This window comes from Cyclopterus lumpus, chromosome 12, assembly GCF_009769545.1.
Source record: "Cyclopterus lumpus isolate fCycLum1 chromosome 12, fCycLum1.pri, whole genome shotgun sequence".
Lineage (NCBI taxonomy): Eukaryota > Metazoa > Chordata > Actinopteri > Perciformes > Cyclopteridae > Cyclopterus > Cyclopterus lumpus.
In genome coordinates, this window is record NC_046977.1 from 18,742,524 (window position 1) to 18,761,010 (window position 18,487).

Here is an 18,487-nt window from a genome sequence, read left to right on the forward strand (position 1 = left end):
AACACTTAGACCTAAAAGAACCGTAGATGGGGGGGGGGGGAAAAGCCTCATATAATTAACCCCATTACCAAAACTAAGTTCTTTATTCCTCACAAGGTACCTTCTAAGACGGACTGCATCATGTGTTTCGGCCCGATTGTACCCGACGGCTACGGTGTGTGCTACAATCCTATGAACGATCACATCAACTTTGCAGTGTCGTCTTTCAACACCTGTAAAGACACAAATGCAGCACATTTGGCCCAGGCTGTGGAGGGGGCCCTGTTGGACATGAGGACACTGCTGGAACAATCACCAAGAGCCAAACTGTGAAGGTCCTCCAGGCTTTTCGGGGCTAGTCTCGTGATGGATTTTAATAGGATGCCCCCTCTTAGTGCGATTGAGTGACCTTTGAATGACTGAATTGTCTTTTCCCCATGGTATTGATGTTTTTTCCTCTGGTGGAACAATGCTATTAATAACAATTTTTACCGACAGAAATATCATTAACAGAAATTGTGTTGATGGATATTTGATCATTTTATTATCGACTAATCACCTGATGAGATCAGTTGCCGTGTGGACACAATTAATGCCTGTGTGCCTTCCCATTCCACTGTTCTTGCTCCATTGCTGCAGAGGTCACATGGCAGAACAATACAGGGGTGGACAGTTCCAGTCTCCACAGACTAATAATCCATGTGAGCGGACTGATGAACTGAACTCACTGTTTTGGGGAAATCTTTAAACTAAAATTGTGCGTTTGACATTTAGATCATTGGTACTCTTTAAAAAGTCTGACTTAGAATCCGCTTTATTGGCCAGGTATGTAGATTCCTCTCATTGTAGATGCACAGAAACAGAAATGCAGCTAAAGACCGGGACAATAAAGTGGAATAAGAGAAAAGACAGAAGAGACACGTATGTAAAAAGGAACAACAACATTCTACGGCGACAAGTCCGACTTTTTTCGGTTAACAATAATACATCTGTGTAATGGTGCAAATATGCTGGAGTAGATATTAAATGTAATACATGACTTAGGTGAATATGTAGTTTTACAGTCTATTCAATATGTCAAGTAAAGATAGGAAGGAGAATTCATGAGGAGTTAGGAAAAGACAACCGAGGTGTTTAGAGGAGCCGGCTGTGGTCGAATAGTCAAAATATTACATCCTAACGTCTATTCCTAACCACTTCTCCTTGACCTCTGTGGAAAACATCACAGGGTCAAGGAAAGGTGGAAAGGAGAATTCATGAGGAGTTAGGAAAAGACAACCACGGTGTTTCTCCACTTTCTCTGAGCTACGTAGTTATGAGGCGACGGCAGGCGCATGTTTGTGACGTCGTTCTGCAGCGGTGAAGTTACAATGTTCAGGAGATTGACTACCAAAAAAAAGAGCATCTTAGATACTTCGTCTGTATTCTTACAGTGTTGTGTCATCCAGAGACATAAACAACCCGGTTCAAAGTGTTACTTTATAACAACATAAACAACCCGGTTCAAAGTATTTATTAACAAAGTTGGAATATAAGTGAAAGCAGGAAAATAAAAGTGAAACCAATGTGTTGTTTCAAACATGCTGAATTAAATACGTTTTGCCACTAACTGTGTTAGGTGTTGACTTGATAGTAAAAAGAATTTTGGGGGAAAAGCCAATGTTTTGTCACGTGGATCCTTCCTTAACTTCGCTAAAACCTTCGCTCTTCCGTGGAGGATGACCCTTTTCTACCACTAGCTCGTCTGTTTTCATTTAGCTTCAAGTATGACATAATGGTCACTTCCATTCACTGGTTGCAACCGACGGCCATGACGGTAGTGTAGGGAAACGATGCCAGCTGGAACTTAAGTTAAACTTTCAGCTCATGGCAGAGCTGTTACATTAGCGCACTGCACAGTCTTTCTTTTGACTTTTAGTATACTGCAGCTGCCCTTGTACAATACGTACTGTTGTACGTACAGTATGCACATATTAGGACCATAGACCGTATATGAGGAGTAGGTGTAGTGACAAAAGCCATTGGTTTTGAAGCTTCAAGTTTGGCATTTTCGACCGTCGCCATCTTGTTATTGTGCAACCAGTTATGTCATACATGAAGCTAAATGAAAACAGATGAGCTAGTGGTAGAACAGGGTCATCCTCCAATCAGAGGTCTGGCAGTTCGATCCCTGCAGGCTGACTTTATTTAGTTTCCATCCCATTCCCACACCACCACAAATCTAAATTATAGTTCTCTAATAAATCTGACAGTATATGTGATATGATTGTAAATTGATTTATTTAAAAACACGTCATTAATTAATATTAATAGCCTTTAGATTATTATTATACACTGCAAGAAATATCGGTCAATCTAATTCACCCATTCATTTTAGTGGATCATAAGTCTAGAATGCTATGAGAGAGTGACCTATGGCCAGAATGTTTGCTCTCATACAAAATCAATAAATGATGACAAATTAAGTGTTGATTTGTTCTTAAAGGTAGAGGACCTTTATTCAAAATCGGAGTCTGGTTTCAGGAAATCAAATATGAGAAGAAACAGAATAGGAATAAATCAATGTCCCACTGCTCTGACAATAACATCACCGGGCTTTTCTCTTTCAAACTCAACATGCGAACACACGCCTGGTTATGTAGACACGTTTTACAGTGGACAGCGGCGAGGCTATTGAAGTGAAAGTAAAAGAAAGAAGCAGTGAAAAGTGCAGAAACACTTCTCCTGACGGGGCTTCTGTTCAACGCTTCATCCTATCTTCACGTTAGAAGCCTCATCTGCATCCCTCCTCTCTCCACGGTGAAGATGCTGCACATCTTGAAGCCCAGCTGTCAACCGCAGACCAGAGGCTTCTGCTTTGAAAACAGCCGCAGGTAAAGAAACGCTGCGTCGTGTTACTGCAGCTGTGCAATGGAGGCGGAAATAGGGTCCTAACAGGAGAATATAGTGACAACTACACTGATATAGTAGAAACTGGGGGAAACGCACACTTATGGTTTAGATACGGAGTGATTTAATTCTGGGCTACTTTCTACTTTTCCTCCACTTCAGAGGATTACAACCGCAGCTTGTAGCCTGATCCTTTGATTAAATGAGTGTCATGTAACCAATACTGTATAGATGAGTCTGCTGACACCACGTGTGTTCAGAACGAGCTGACTGTTTGACCTTTTGCTGCTTGCAGCTTTCTGCAGAATCGCTCAAACAAACAAGTTGACACTCACCACCGAGCTTCCTCTGGTCCTCACAACACACCTGATAACATGTTGAGTCACACACTCAAGTCACAGCTCCTCACGCTCAAACAGCAGCTAAATACACTGTGGTTCAGGAGGAAACGCCAGGGACAGACTGTGCTGTTAGACAAGACATCCCGGACCTGGGGCCCCAACTAACAGGCCCCCAAACAGCTTGAGATTTATTTTTGTGACCTTGTTGCTTATAAAAAAAGTCCATCACAGTAGCTGATTGCTTGTTTAGACGCGTGCAATACATATCTACGTTCAGTTTCAAATACAGGCATTTTACTTCTCACAATTGAGGACAGTGACTTTCTCTCGCATAATCAATTTCCTAAACCATAGGCTAAATAAATCATAACATCTCATCATATCTTAATTTAACCCTCTAGCACGGTCAAAAACTGTTTGCTCCTGTCTATTCAGCAACATCTCTCTCTAATAACTCTACTGATTAATTTAACAATTAATTGACAGCAGCACTACGCCCCATATGAGGTTCAACAAAACAAAACAATAATACAATGGCTTACATATAATATGATGTTTAGATATGACTAATATTGGATTGTGTTACTATTCTAACTAATTGTTCCCTAAAATTCCGCAACTTAGCTGTACTGTACAGGGCTCGACATTAGCGCTAGCCCCGGGCAAGTAAACTCTATGTTTGGGCAAGTTAATTTTATATAGCACTTTTCTAAGTACTCAATGACCCTTACATGGGGCAGAGACAAACAGAACAAAACAAAAAAATAGAAAGACAAAGTAGCAAACAAAACAAACTAACGTTTTTGTTTTTTTGGTAAAAAATAAAATTGGAGAAGCTAGTGCGATTACTGACAGTGGCAATGTCAGTGTCATGTCTGTGGCAGGCGTCAGTCAGGTATCAGGACTGTGGCGAGTCTGTGGCAAGCGTGCGGCAGGTTTCAGGACATCGGCGAGCGAACGGCACTCGTTTGGTACCCCTGGCATATTAGTTTAAATGTATTTTGCTGTCACTTATTGCCACTTTATGAAATTGTACATGTTGCTTAAAGAAAAAGAAAAAGAAAAAAGAAGAAGCTGCCGAGCTGAGTGGGTGGAGCAACATTTCCTGGGAACACCCATTGTTGTTATGACAGGTCAGCTTAGTTGAGTCAACAGAGTTCACTGTATACATCTTTCGAGCAACCTCATTTACTTTTTTTCGTTATCAGTCATTTTATTTATGTATGATTTCGCTGGTTATGAAACAAAAAGGAACAAAATATACTCTTTCCAAATAATTACTTTTATAGTCATTTACAACAATGGGCTAAAATAAGAAAAACAAATCAAATTTAATATAATTAAAAATTATTTATCAAAACGTTTTTAAATACAAGTTGAATAATATCTCCACTGGTCCTCTCCTTATATGTAGTTAGGTGTGCCAGGCTTGCCACTGTGGTGCAAGTGCCACAAGGAGGAGCTCAGCCTTGCTGCAAGTGAAAAATGTGTCTGTTTATCTACAGAAACCACATCACCAGATAATTGATTTCGTAGATATTTTGGGCCAAGTAAAATAAAATGTTTTGTCTGAGTTTAAAATGAGGAAGTTGCAGGTCATCCATGTTTTTATGTCTTTAAGACATGCTTGAAGTTCAGCAAGCTGGTTGGTTTTATCTGGCTTGATCGATAGATATAATTGAGTATCATCTGCATAACAATGAAAGTTTATGGAGTGTTACCTGATAATATTGCCCAAAGGAAGCATATATAAGGTGAATACAATTGGTCCAAGCAGAGAACCTTTTGGAACTCTGTGATTAACGTTGGTGTTCATCAATGTTTCATCATTTATATAAACAAATTAAGATTGATCTGATGAATAGGATTTAAGCCAGCTTAGTGTGGTACCTTTAATGCCAATAGACTGTTCTAGTCTCTGTAATAGGATGTGATGGTTAATGGTGTTGAATGTAGTATACTATGTAGAAAGTCACACAACTAATTTGCGACTACTTTCTTTAGGGATCTTAGAGAGGAAGAGAAGGTTGTTGAAGTCACAGTCCTGTTTGGCTAAATAAAGAGCTAACAGCTGATGTGCCGAGGTTCCATTCAGTTAAATTATGGTGCATTCAAGCTCCAGTAAAAATGTGTATACGGTGAGGGTAAATAACTACGTTATCATGTGTTCAAATGTAATCTTGTAAAATGTAGTTTCTGGAAATTATCCAGTTGTTTGAGGATGTTTTCACAGAAATCAGAAAGAGATATTAGAGAGAATTAATTACCTTTTATAGATGATGTTTGTGGCGGGATACAAGGAGATAGCAGGGTTGGAGTGAACCAACAATAATATGAGTGTCTCATGTTCATATATCATTTCCAGGAATGCAGTATTGGAGTCCAGTTTGTCAGAGTTCGGCTACAAAGCTCCCAGTGCCAGAAAGACAGGGACCACTATTGCTGGGATTGTTTTCAAGGTGAGGATCAGCCTTCTGTGTTTTCACTGAGAGACACAGAGAGACTGACGGATGTTTTCTAAAACATTACTTTAAATAATTGTCTGCACATAACAAGGTCCAGTAGCTGTTCTTCATTTCTGGTTGTATTTCCTGTCTACCTGTGTCAGGATGGAGTGATCTTGGGAGCAGACACGAGGGCTACAGATGACATGGTGGTGGCTGACAAGAACTGCATGAAGATTCACTACATCGCGCCAAAGATCTAGTGAGTGAAACCAGTTCCACCCTCTCATATGTCCAGTCTAACTCCTTGATTAAGTGTTACTCACCTTTAGTTTGGTTTTGAAGTTTTACATTTAAAATGCAAGCCTTTTGTGGTCTGTTGTTGTGTCATCCAACCTCTGTGAGGAGCCTCAAGCCTTTATGTGTGAGCCTGTTGGTTGTATGAGCCAAGGAGGTTTTTCATAAAAGCTCCCCCCCTTGCACATGTATCTTATATCTGTTTACTCCTCCTCCGACCTTTGCTTTTATAAAAATATTCAAATAAAACATAAAACACTTGTGAAGATTAAGGCTGAAAACTGAAGTTGCTTCTTCTTTTGCTGTTGTTAATTCTCACCTCCCAGCAAAGTCTAACTTTAACCCACTTTAAGTGAACTACTTGTAGGACAGGCAAGGTATATGAAGGATAAATAGAGTATTTTAGAGGATGTGATCTGATTTGACTGCATATTTAGGTATGGTAATAACTGATCACCCACAGAGTTGGTTTAAATACGAGCTTTATGCCACAAAGACATGTTCATGAAACTCTCCACTGTTTGACTAAAACTGTGTCCCATGTGTTCTGTAGCTGCTGTGGTGCTGGTGTGGCTGCAGACGCAGAGATCACTACACAGATCATGGCGTCCAATGTGGAACTGCACATGCTAAACACTGGGCGACCCCCACTCGTCACCATGGTAACACGACAGCTAAAACAGATGCTGTTCAGGTGAGTGTACCTAAGATAGTGATGGTCAGAAGTTACGCCTCTGAAACTTCAGTTTGAAGTCTGCTTGTGTCTTTTCTCTTTTGCTTTCATTAACATCCACACACTTCCAGCTAGGCCTGTTCCTTATTCCTCCCACAGGAAGAGAGAGCAGCATGTTGTAGTGATGTCTGTTTGGCTTTGCAGGTACCAGGGTCAAATCGGTGCGTCTCTGATCGTTGGAGGAGTCGATGTGACTGGTGCTCACCTGTACAGTGTTTACCCACACGGCTCCTATGACAAACTGCCTTTTGTCACCATGGGTACGTGCTGAATGTACTGTATACAGGTTAAATAGACAGGCTGAATGAAAAGTTTCACTCATAACCAACCTCTAAACCAGACAAAAACCGAAACCCTGAAATGCAGAATACACATTTAATTCTGGTTCCAGGCTCTGGAGCTGCAGCTGCTGTCTCTGTATTTGAGGACCGATTCAAACCAAACATGGAGGTGAGACTGTCTTCCTTTCTTGGCAGATGTATTTGAATGGGTTTTGTTATAATACAAACAGTTTATACTGACAGCATGTTGTGAACTGCATACAGTTGAGGTGTGACGTGAATCCTGAATCTGTGGATCTACTACTGCGGTCACTGGCATGAAAGCCGGGTTCAGTTTCAATTGAGGTTTTTTTGAGGGGAGTTTTTTCCAAGGACAGAGGATATCTTATGCTCTACAGATTGAAAAGCCCTCTGAAGCCAATTTGTAATTTTTGGTTATACTAATCAAATTGTAGTTAATTCTCTAGGTTTTCCAGTAGAACTAAATGTGTAACGGCTCAGTTACCTGGTTTGGATCCCAGAAGCCCGACTCAGACATCATGAAGCTAAAGTTCCATTTTACTCGTGTTCAGAAACATGCAACGGTTAATGTTTAGTTGGCTTGATAATGCAGAGAAGATATGAGTTGATGAAAGATTGGACTGGATTCTCTGGTTGGCCACAAATTGAATTTGCCCAAAAGAATCACGCGTTTGTTCATTTTTGGCCCGCCCTCCATTATGGCCACCAGAATGTCTTTAGCTGTTATTCAAGGTTCAGTACCAGCTCAGTCCTGACCTCCTATGTCGAATAACTGTTTCAGCCCATTTTTTCTCATCCTTCGCTCTCCCTTTCAGCTGGAAAAGGCTAAGCAGCTGGTACGAGACGCCATCACTGCAGGAATTTTCTGTGACCTGGGTTCAGGCAGCAACGTTGACTTGTGTGTTATCACCGAGGCTGGAGTGGAGTACCTGCGAGGCTATGACAAGCCCACGATGAAGGGAAAAAGGTGCGTCATAAGTCACCATAAATATTCTGTTATATTCATGCTTTTCTGTATCTATCTATAGAGACAGGACAATAACTGTACATTTTGGCATTGAAAATAAAAGACAAGTTCTCTACAAGTTGAAACTGAAAACCACTGTCAGTGTAAAACGCAAACTGAAAACAGAGAAATCTGACATCCCCAAAGACTATGAGTAACTTTCAGTTTTGCTGGTGTGGAAATAGTCTGCAGGATAGTGATCAGTTACTTCATTTATTTATTTAATTATTGGAAATAGTCTGCAGGATAGTGATCATTATTGGTGTGGTTGAAATAAAATGGTCTCAGCTCAACTAATTAAATTACCAGTGCAACTGTATGTCGACACACACAAAACACCACATATAGGACTCATGACAAAATCCTCACTGCAAACATTCCTTGTCTGTCTCTTTTTCAGAGAGGGACAGTACAGGTACAAGCCCGGCACCACGGCCGTCCTGACCAAAACGGTGACCCCGCTCTCTCTGGATGTGGTCGACGAATCTGTTCAGATCATGAACACTGAATGAAACACAATAAGATGCTTCTTTTCATTGACATGTAGTAATCCATCCATGTTCAAATGAAAAGGAAGACAGCTTGTTGGGTATCGCTAAATCATTACTGGTGTTAAAAAAAAGGATAGCTGCGCAATAAAAGTTTATATTTGTGAAATTATTTGTGCCTACAAGTTATTTTGGTGACCACATGAAGGGTTCAAGGACTGTGGTTTTATTTCAGCTTTTCTGACTGAAGTCCATGGACTAATATTCACACAGCAGCATTTCATAAATAAAACCCTTGTGGAAACTCATTCACTGCAATAGAAGCTCATTATAGGAATGATGTGTAAAATTATACATTTTAATTATTATAACAGTTGAACTAGCCTATTCTTAAATGTAATCTACATAGGGATGGGTGGATACTATGTAATTCAAATCATAACTCTCAGCAGCACAGTCACACTTCCAGAGGATGGCAGAAGAAACGTAGCAGATCAAGATAAATGCAAGATGCGCTATAGTCACCTCTTCAAACATTTAAAAATAGCTCACCCTGAAGGTTTCAAGCGGGCTCCATTTAGTCGTAGTATTTCTGTTTACACCTTGGGGCACACACATTTTTATTTTATTACGCTCATATTTGCTTTTGTAATAAATGGGTTATTAATAGCTGATATATCTGGCATTTAAATAGCCTTTTAAAAAAAAAAATGTATGACCGAGTCTTTTGAATGTCACATACCTTTTAAGAAATGATCAGTATTGGTCGTTGAAACAAAAAGTATCGATACACTGGACAGGTTACTCAGGTCTATGCGTCGGGGGTGACGCATAGAGACAGACAACCATTCACACCTAAGGGCCGTTTAGAGGCAACAATCAACCTGAGCTGCATATCTTTGGATTTTGAGGGTCAGAGGACAGAGGATGTCGTAAATTATACAGACTGCAAAGACCTGAGTAAAATTGGGGATTTTGGGCTCTACAAATAACATTGAAATTAATTGAGTTTGATGGATTCTTATACAGAATAATTAATGACAGACTATCTGTATTTACAGCAGAAACAGTTGCTATAATTTTTGGATTTGGTCTTGGCCCACCTCCGACCACAGGTGAAATCCTCACTGGACCCTCCTCAATTTGAAGCCCAGTGTGGGAATGGACGATGCCCAGTGTGGGAATGGACGATGCCATCATCTACCTGCTGCAACAAGCTCAGTTGCACCTGGATTGAACCGGTGGCTCTGTGAGAATCACTTTATTTGATTTCTCCAGTGCATTCAACACCATCCAACCACTGCTGGTGAGTGAGAAGCTGCGGGTGGTGGGGGTCAATGCGTCCACCGTCTCCTGGATCACTGACTACCTCACAGGCAGACCACAGTATGTCCGACTGGGCAATATGGAGTGGGCAGGTAGAAATCCCCTCCTTCAGAACGTGGCCAAGACCAGAGATGGTGGTGGTGGACTTCAGGAGGAAGACGACGTCTCCACAACCAATGAGAGTTCTGGGAGAGGATGTGGACATGGTGGAGGATTATACAAGTTCCTGGGTGTCTCCATCGACAACTGACTGAACATCAATGCTGTGTACAAGAAGGGGATGAGGCAACCCTTTTTCTTGAGAAAACTTCGATCCTTCAATGTATGCAGCAAGATGTTGGAGATGTTCTACCAGTCTGTTGGACCAGTGCTCTGTACTTCTCCTTATTCTACTGGGGGAGCAGCATTGGAGCCGGAGACACCAACAGACTCAATACACTGGTTAAGAAGGCCGGCTCCATCATTGGCTGCAAGCTAGACAGTCTGAAGAATTATTTCAGTTCAATTCAGTTTATTTTGTATAGCCCAAAATCAATTACAATTAATTTGCCTCGGAGGGCTTTACAATCTGTACACATACAACATCCCTGACCTTTGACCTCACATCGGATCAGGAAACCAGGAAAAAAAGGAAGGAAACCTTCAGGAGAGCAACAGAGGAGGATCCCTCTCCCCGGATGGATAGAAGCAATAGATGTCATGTGTACAGATGAACAGCATTACAGAGTTACAACACATTTAATGAATATGACAGAAATGTATGAATAATTAGTAGGCAAGGACCACAATCCAGATTTCCATAAAACAGAAGGAGAAAGAGAGGAGGAGGGTGGGGATGGGGGCATCAGCAGGGCCATGGCAGGAGGCAGGGCCACGGAGGCAGGAGGCATCGCGAAAGAGGCCGGACCAATGAGGCCAGGCCCTTGAGGCAGGAGGCACAAAGAAGGAGGCAGGGCCATTGGGAAGAAGGCCAGGCCCAGGCCAGGGGCTGGATTTTAGGTAGCAGGGGCAGGGAGTCAGGACCCAGGAGCCAGGACCAGCTTCAGACATAGCCAGGTCCAATAGACCCTATGAGGCGAAAAGGTATAAAGACTCCGGGGAAGAAGTAGAGTTAGTGATGTGCAATAAAGAGACGTAAATTCGTCCATAGGGAGCGAGAGAAGAAGAGAGAGGAGCTCAGTGTATCCTAAAACATCCCCCAGCAGCCTATAAGCCTATAGCAGCATATCTAGGGGCTGGACCAGGGCAAACCTGATTCAGCCCTAACCATAAGCGCTATTAAAGAGGAAAGTATTAAGTCTACTCTTAAGTGACTTTGTCTGCCCCCCGGACAAGGTGGTGGAGAAGGTTGTGGAGAGGAGGACACTAATGAAAATATTATCCATATTGGATAACCTCTACCACTTACTGCAGGGACAGCAGAGCACTTTTACCAACGGACTCATCCAGCTCTGTTGTCACAAGCACAGATAATAAATAAATAAATTGCCCTTGCAGGATTAATAAATTATCTATCTGTCTGTCTGTCTGTCTGTCTGTCTGTCTGTCTAATATATATTTATATATATACAATGGATAGAATAAATCAGGCCTGAGAGAGTTTTCATTTGTCCAGGCTCTACTGCAGCTATTGACTTCAAAAGAAAAAATAAGAGGTGATTCATTGATGTAAAATATTCACGATAATGTTGAAAATATAATATGATTGGAATAAATGTACAACTGTGTTGGTTTCCTGGTCATGTTTGTGGAGGTTAATGAGAAAATGTGTCTACTTAATTGCACCTCAGTCAGCATCATCATCATCAAATCCACCGTTCAAAATACATTACAATACAAAATAGGCATGCATTTACATCACACACAAACTACACATGCAATGTTCCTCTCTGGCTGCACACAACAGAGAGGGAACGAGTCCACTTGAACGCCATCACATCTTCAAAACAGGCACTAAACTAAAATTTATAAAAACGTATTCTGCTTTAAATACAAGGACTTGCTAAAAGGCTCACGAGATGGTATACAATCATAGACTGTGATTGATTGCTTTCTCTGAGGTGCCTGCAGCAAGTGTGTTATAGTAGCTTCTTTATGAGTGAGAGTTACAATTCTGCAATTATTAAAAATATCTTTAATAAAAGACCATAACAATTTATTCCTATTTAAACATGTTCCATTTTTACTTTTAGTACATACTGCAGCTGCTCTTACAAAGCATGTGTTGTTTGCATACGGTATGCACACATTGGGAGATATTACTTCCTCTTAACATGGCACATTGAACTTTTACCCTCTTGTATATCTACATCGCAGAGGATTGTGGGTCAGAATAGACAGAAAAGCATCCTGGCTTACATCCTGCTTACAAAATGCAACCAGATGCAGTCGGACATCCTGGTATTTTTGGCGAAGTGCATTATGTGTTGAGACATACTAAATATTCTCTAGCATATTTAATAGTATGGTAGTATAACCTCTGTGAGATGTCTTTTGGCCAAATGAATCTCATGGAGCTGGGCAGGCTTGGGGTAACAGCAGTTTATTCCATATCTGCATTCATGACAAAAGACAACATAGTTCGGTTATCTCGTGTGGGCAACAGCGCATGCTCAGTCTATTAGTGAATCCTGCGTTGCTCTGAGGATTACCCATAGTCCTTTGCGTCTATTATTCAGCGCAGGTACACATCTACAACAGCAGGTGGCGTAGTTTTCCCATTTAGCGGGATTTAACTTGAACCTTTTCAACTATGTTACAGTAGTGTGGGTATTGCAACACACAGACGTTTTCATCTTTGGATATTGCAAAAAACAAATGTGTCCATGCACAAAGTAGGACGTAAACATACTTCCTATCTAGTGTGAATAGAAACGTATCAAATGATGACATGAATAATAATTATGGCAGCTAAACTTTGAAATGAAAGTGCATGATTGAGATTTGGACATACATGGAGTGCATACGAGATCAATGTGATGGTAACGTTCTTGAAAATGTTCAGCATGTACAAATGAGATGTCGTAAGTATAATTCAGAGAGGAACGTCTTTATTCTTTATTATATTTAAAGATACAGTTTTATTGTTTGTTAGTTAGTTTCTATTTTATTTGTTTTTACTATTATATCACCTGAAGGATATAAAACCCTGATGTTAAACAACTCAGTACAGTAGGTGCCGGTATTCACCTTTACGTTTGGTTTTGCGATTCGCCATTAAATCAGAGAAGAAGAAGCAGAGAAAAAGAAGAAGAAGAAGAAGAAGAAGAAAGCAGAGGAAGCTGATTGGTTGAGTCGCTGAAACTTCGTTTGAATATCCGTTGGATGTTGTTGTGACTGCTCGGCACCATTCAGTGCGGTTTCCAGTATTTTATTAAACATTTATACGGGAATATTCTTCAAGTCCACGGTACGTTTATAATAACTTTATTTTAAGAGTGAGTTAATAAGACGCGGTAGACGTAAATTAGCATGTAGAAGTTAGTTAGCCTTTAGTAAAATAGACTTAAGAACTAACGCTAGCTTTTAATTTAACGTGGTAGCGTTAGCTTTTGCAATAAAGTTGTGACTTGAAGGAGCTCCGTGTGTTCCTGCGACTCAGCCTCCTAGACTTCCCAAACATTAAAGGAGAAACATTGTTTTAACCAGCTGCTCTATACAGCTTGAATCATCAAATGTATGTTCACGGTATCACAGGTGTTTGTCCAGGATATTACAAAGGAGGCTTCACGTCAAGGCCTTACTGTTGTTTTCAGGGTCCAGAATTCACATTAATGTTACTATGAAAGTTGGAGACCGATGTCAACTCGGTGGAGTGGGCGGATTCATCCTGTACTTTACTTTAGTATTACCATTATATGCTATTTATGTTTTTTCTTCACCACATTCAGAGATACATGTGTTTGTTAAAGTGACCGCTTTAATAAATCGTTACTCAGATTACATCATGTTATGCCTGTCTATTGAAAACGGGTAATCTCCAAATATGGTCATTGGAAAAAGAAAAGAAAAAAAAAAATATATAATATAATTAAATTAACCATTAAATCAATTAAAGTACACAATAAATGTAATTGCAATCAGATACTGAGAACGTGTAATTACATTACAGTAACTAATCAAAACGTTGGTGATTACCTGTAACGTTAAATCATTTTTGGGTAAAGCTTATATTTATAATATTATAACACAAGTTTAACAGTAATCCATGTTGTGAGGTTTAGACTGCTGTTTTGCTCAGTTTAAAACCTTTTGTGTTAAAAGTAATCAATCACTTTGTTGAAGTAAGTGAAATTGTTACATTACTTATTATATTTGTAACAGTGTAGCTTGTAATCTATTACACTTAACATTTCAAAAGTAACCTTCCCCTCACTGCTCATAGAACTGATGCATTCTACCTCTGTAGATGTTTGAGGGTGGGCTGATTTCAATTACCTAATATATTATATATGTTTGGTAATTGAACCTCCAGCAGTGAAATGCAACATAAACATTAATGCAGCAGTAATATTAATAAGATCATATATCAGAATCAGAATCAGGTTTAATTGGCCAAGTAAGTTTGCACAAACAAGGAATTTGACTTGGTAAGGTGACTCTCAGTGTGCTTACACAAAATATACAACACAATACAATACACAATACAATACAATACAGTATACAAATATACAACTTAATACAAATATACAATACAATACAATACAGTATACAAATATACAACTTAATACAAATATACAACACAATATACAATACAATACAATACAAACAAACAGTGCAATGGACTAAGGAGTTTAAGAGTATGTACAGGCGGAATGGCTATATACAGTGGCTGTGGGATGTTGCACAGCAGTAGTGCAAGAAGAAGTGGAGAGTGCGAGAAGTGCAGGGATTTAAAGTATATAAATATAACTATATATATGCTACAGTGGTGTTATTTGTTCATACCTAAACTGACGGACACTGCAGTGTAAACTTCTGTTCTCTACAATTAGTTTATTTAGCTGATAACACTGATACTGTTCTTTTCATACAGATACACATTGATAGTAATTCAACATATGTAATGTATATCTTGTGGGCTGACGGCTCCAGAGAGCTTCCTTTGTCTTGCTCCTTGTGCGATGGCTGATTGGACATTTACGTCCTCCATGGAGAGGAGTAACTAGAGTGCAACTCCAACTTGATGAGCATCATTAGTGTCTCTTTTATTTGAAGTGTAACCAGTAAATGAGAATATTTAATGGAGTAAAACGTATCCATCTCCTATTAAGCATGTGATGTTCTCAATCTTTCACAGTTGGACCTTGGCTGCAGTATCTTTCATCTTGTGGTCTTCATCTTTGTTGGAGGCAATGCGTCACGATTCATCTGCCAACCGCCGGAAGGGGAAAACCCCTCAACATCGCCCCCCGCTGGAGGCCCCAGGAACCTCCAGTTCAACGCCCCGGTCCCCAAGACGTAGTGGAGGTTCAAGTGAGAGGGATTGAAGTTGCGGGAGGGGGAAAAGTAAAAAAAATAAGGCAGGTCACGTCGCTAAACTAGTTTTTAAAAACGTGTCCATTTCCCATAAGCTAAAACTCTTTTAAAGAAAATATACAAAACATTACTGGTTTCACCTGCAACGGTCACGTAGAATCATGCCAGCTAAATGGGCCTAATGTTGGCCACCAAAGCTTCAATGATCTCTGCTTTAGAGGAAAGCCTACCTGTCCTGCCATTACAATAATATGCTGTATCTGTTTTTTCAGAACAGCCCCCTGTGTCTCCCAGGAAGAGAAGATTTCGACCAGGGACCAGGGCCTTAATGGAGATCCGCAAGTACCAAAAGAGCACTGATCTTCTGCTCAGGAAGGGACCGTTCTCTCGTCTAGTGAGTTTGATAGTTGGAACAGGCTTAGTACAGTTTAAGATCAGAAACCCTAAACCATTATCAGGGGCATTCAGTAAAATCCAAGAATGTATGTAATTGTATTGAATCATAACACATTCCCCAGTCTATTATACAGAGATGTATTTGGGTGTTTTGTGTCAACATTTGGGTTTTACCTTTTACATTTTTGGCTTGTTTTTAATTGTGTAGTTTGCTATTGATTTCCAACACATCTTGAAAATCAACTAAATGTTATCACAAAAAAGGAAAAACTAAACTACAAAGTAATACAGATTTGATTCAAAGTTCCCACAGCAGAAATAGTGCAGAGGTAATATGCATTTTTTTTTATGCATTCATATGGCTTGAGAATGCTGCTCCTTGTTTTTTTCTAACCTGTGTGATTGCAGCCCTGGTTTATTACATCTTGATTCCTTCTCTCAGGTTCGTGAAGTGTGCCAGAGTTTTTCTAGTGAAGCTCTCCGGTGGCAGGTCTACGCTCTTCTGGCCCTGCAGGAGGTAAGCAGATGCCTCCAACCACCTCCAGCTAACAAGCTGTCATTCCTCATTGGACACATATAGTGTTTACTTCTGTTCAGCATACTCGAAACACCTCAAACTCAATTCAGATTGAGAATTTATCTTATAGATACAAGTACAATATGGTTTCTTGTGTGGAACCTATTATGTCATTTGGCTCTGGTTTAAATGAGATTAAACCTCACTCCTAAAAAGACCATGTTACCTTGCTATCTCTGTAATGACTCTGTAATGGGGGCAGCGTTTAATAACAGCAAAACTATATGAAAACATCCATTTACAAACTCAGAAAAACTCGTGCAGTATACTCCAGTCTCAATTATCCAGTATTATGCTCACTACTTCACAAACCCATGCGTCATCACCAACTCGCAACATGCAAGCTCAAGCAGTAGTGGTAGAAGTGCTTGACATAAAAAAGGTTTGGGCAAAGATTCATGTGTTTTTGTATCTTTACAGTATCTGTGTGAGCCACCTTAGTAAAAACATTATACATAAACATTACAAAGCGAAACAAATCCTTCTGCATTACAAGTGTGCTGAATCTATAAAATTCACATAGCAGCTCTAAAACAGGGTACTGAAAGTCTATGACATTTCACACTGCATGAATGAATGAATTGAACTTACTTTTCCTGACTTATAGCTCTTCTACTCTTACTGCATCTACGAAAAAACACCACCACTGTTGAATTTCAGCATGCATGCACGTTTTTCAACCCAACATAGTTGAAACAGAGCATTAGGCTAGCGGACTGCCGAGGGCCATCTCTGCTCTGCGCACAAGGTGTATGTAAGCTCCTCCCTCTGTAAATGATAGCATTTTCAAGAGAGACTGAGCACTGAGCTGAAATGTTCTGTCACTACATCGTTGCTGAATCATTCAGGCCTGCATTGTGATGAATATTTATAAAAATAGACACACGTGACCAATACAGTAACTCTACCTTTTTAAGTCATAGATAATGAACCAATGATTGTACGTTGTGATGCCTTATTTGCATTTTGAGTAGAAACTAACAGCCAAGTTACCCAATGAATGAGCCAACGCCGTTTTCTTTGATTTACCATCATGTATTTCCGGTTTTCTTTCTCTTCGTCCTCCAAGGCTGCAGAGGCGTTCCTCGTCATGTTATTCTCAGATGCAAATCTGTGTGCCATCCACGCCAAGCGGGTCACGGTGTTCCCCCGTGACATTCAGCTGGCCAGGAGGATCCGCGGGGTGGACAACCTGTAAGAACAACATAGTATAAAGTGGATAAGCAAGAATTATTTCTAGCAATGTCTGTTCTGATGCTATGATGCTGCGATTCATCTGTTCAAACAGTATAAGTGTTGGATTTGTAATTTCTTGGGAAAAGAAAACGTTTTTCATAATTTGCCTTGGCAGAAAATCACAGGTTTAATGAAAAGTTTGCTTTAAGTCACCTTAACAGTTTGACTGTTAATAGGAAAATAATCCTTGTCAAGCAGTTATTTTATACATTGTTGAATAATCTGCTGTTTTTAGTTTGATCTTTGTGTTGATACTAGATATTATTGATGTGTACATATTGTTCCCCATTCCAGTAAATGTATTTTGTTAATAAAGTTCTTTTTCTGTTACTTACCTGATTTCTTGTTTAGTTTGTACACGTTCAATCTCATTGTATCTCTTTGTATGACATTACCATCATGTTTTAACTATTTGTGCCAGGTTGCTATATGTTTTTGAGAGTCAGCAGCAGTTATCTTTAAAAAAATACAGTTCTGAGGTTTAACAGAAGCAAACCGATATACTTCCTGAAAGGTAATTGAAACTCATCAAAACTAATGGAGGATGGCTCTTCAAGCAAATGTTTTCACCTGTGGTGCAACTTTTATTCATATGGAGTAGCCCCATGTGCCCAGGGACTAAATATAGTATGATAAGATGATGGCTGTAGCTCAGAAACTTCAAAGTGTTTGGTATCTATGAACTCATAACAGATTGGATATGAAATATGTGCACACGTTAAGTGTAAAACAGTTTTTCATATGGAAGACATTTGACATACTCATGATCCCCTGGCTAAGCGGTGCTGTGTTGCAGTCTGCTGCGGAGAATTAGAGGGTCGCTTCTGCGACTGCGAGTTGTTGAGAGGAAGAGTCTGACTTATTTGTGCTTATGCACCAAACAGCAGTTGGAGTACCCGGCCTTCTTAGAGTCTGTGGGTGGTGTCCAGGAGATGGCGTAGACTGGGGACTCTATAGTTGGGTGAAGATGGAGGGGGGTCATTGGGAGGAACGGC

General features: G+C 40.0%; 3 protein-coding genes across 3 annotated transcripts in view; all 3 read left to right on the forward strand.

The window, feature by feature from the left end:
• crata (carnitine O-acetyltransferase a) overlaps positions 1-1,635 on the forward strand; it is a 16,124-nt gene extending 14,489 nt beyond the window's left edge. The window contains exon 14 of the mRNA XM_034546228.1: positions 97-1,635. Coding sequence (XP_034402119.1) covers positions 97-312 — 216 coding nt within the window. The 3' untranslated portion in view covers positions 313-1,635. The remainder of the gene's footprint in view (positions 1-96) is intronic.
• Positions 1,636-2,636: 1,001 nt separating this feature from the next.
• On the forward strand, positions 2,637-8,651 carry psmb10 (proteasome 20S subunit beta 10). The gene is made up of 8 exons (XM_034546232.1): positions 2,637-2,852; positions 5,575-5,668; positions 5,818-5,915; positions 6,504-6,644; positions 6,828-6,943; positions 7,075-7,133; positions 7,801-7,952; positions 8,392-8,651. The coding sequence occupies exons 1-8, from the start codon at positions 2,785-2,787 to the stop codon at positions 8,501-8,503; spliced, it is 840 nt and encodes a 279-aa protein (XP_034402123.1). The 5' UTR covers positions 2,637-2,784; the 3' UTR covers positions 8,504-8,651.
• A 4,407-nt stretch (positions 8,652-13,058) lies between these two features.
• On the forward strand, positions 13,059-17,826 carry LOC117740887 (histone H3.3). Its single transcript, XM_034547537.1, has 5 exons — positions 13,059-13,214; positions 15,105-15,280; positions 15,556-15,677; positions 16,122-16,196; positions 17,326-17,826. Exons 2-5 carry the CDS (start codon positions 15,160-15,162, stop codon positions 17,452-17,454), a joined length of 447 nt encoding a protein of 148 aa, XP_034403428.1. The 5' UTR covers positions 13,059-13,214; positions 15,105-15,159; the 3' UTR covers positions 17,455-17,826.
• The last annotated feature ends 661 nt before the right edge of the window (positions 17,827-18,487 follow it).

Bases quoted from the DNA above. Each gene is read 5' to 3' on its own strand.
- psmb10 (XM_034546232.1), top strand. From the start codon at position 2,785: ATGCTGCACATCTTGAAGCCCAGCTGTCAACCGCAGACCAGAGGCTTC. The intron at 6,645-6,827 runs GTGAGTGTACCT...TTGGCTTTGCAG, and splicing joins CTAAAACAGATGCTGTTCAG to GTACCAGGGTCAAATCGGTG. The intron at 7,953-8,391 runs GTGCGTCATAAG...TCTCTTTTTCAG, and splicing joins CCCACGATGAAGGGAAAAAG to AGAGGGACAGTACAGGTACA.
- LOC117740887 (XM_034547537.1), top strand. From the start codon at position 15,160: ATGCGTCACGATTCATCTGCCAACCGCCGGAAGGGGAAAACCCCTCAA. The intron at 15,678-16,121 runs GTGAGTTTGATA...TCCTTCTCTCAG, and splicing joins AGGGACCGTTCTCTCGTCTA to GTTCGTGAAGTGTGCCAGAG. The intron at 16,197-17,325 runs GTAAGCAGATGC...TCGTCCTCCAAG, and splicing joins CTCTTCTGGCCCTGCAGGAG to GCTGCAGAGGCGTTCCTCGT.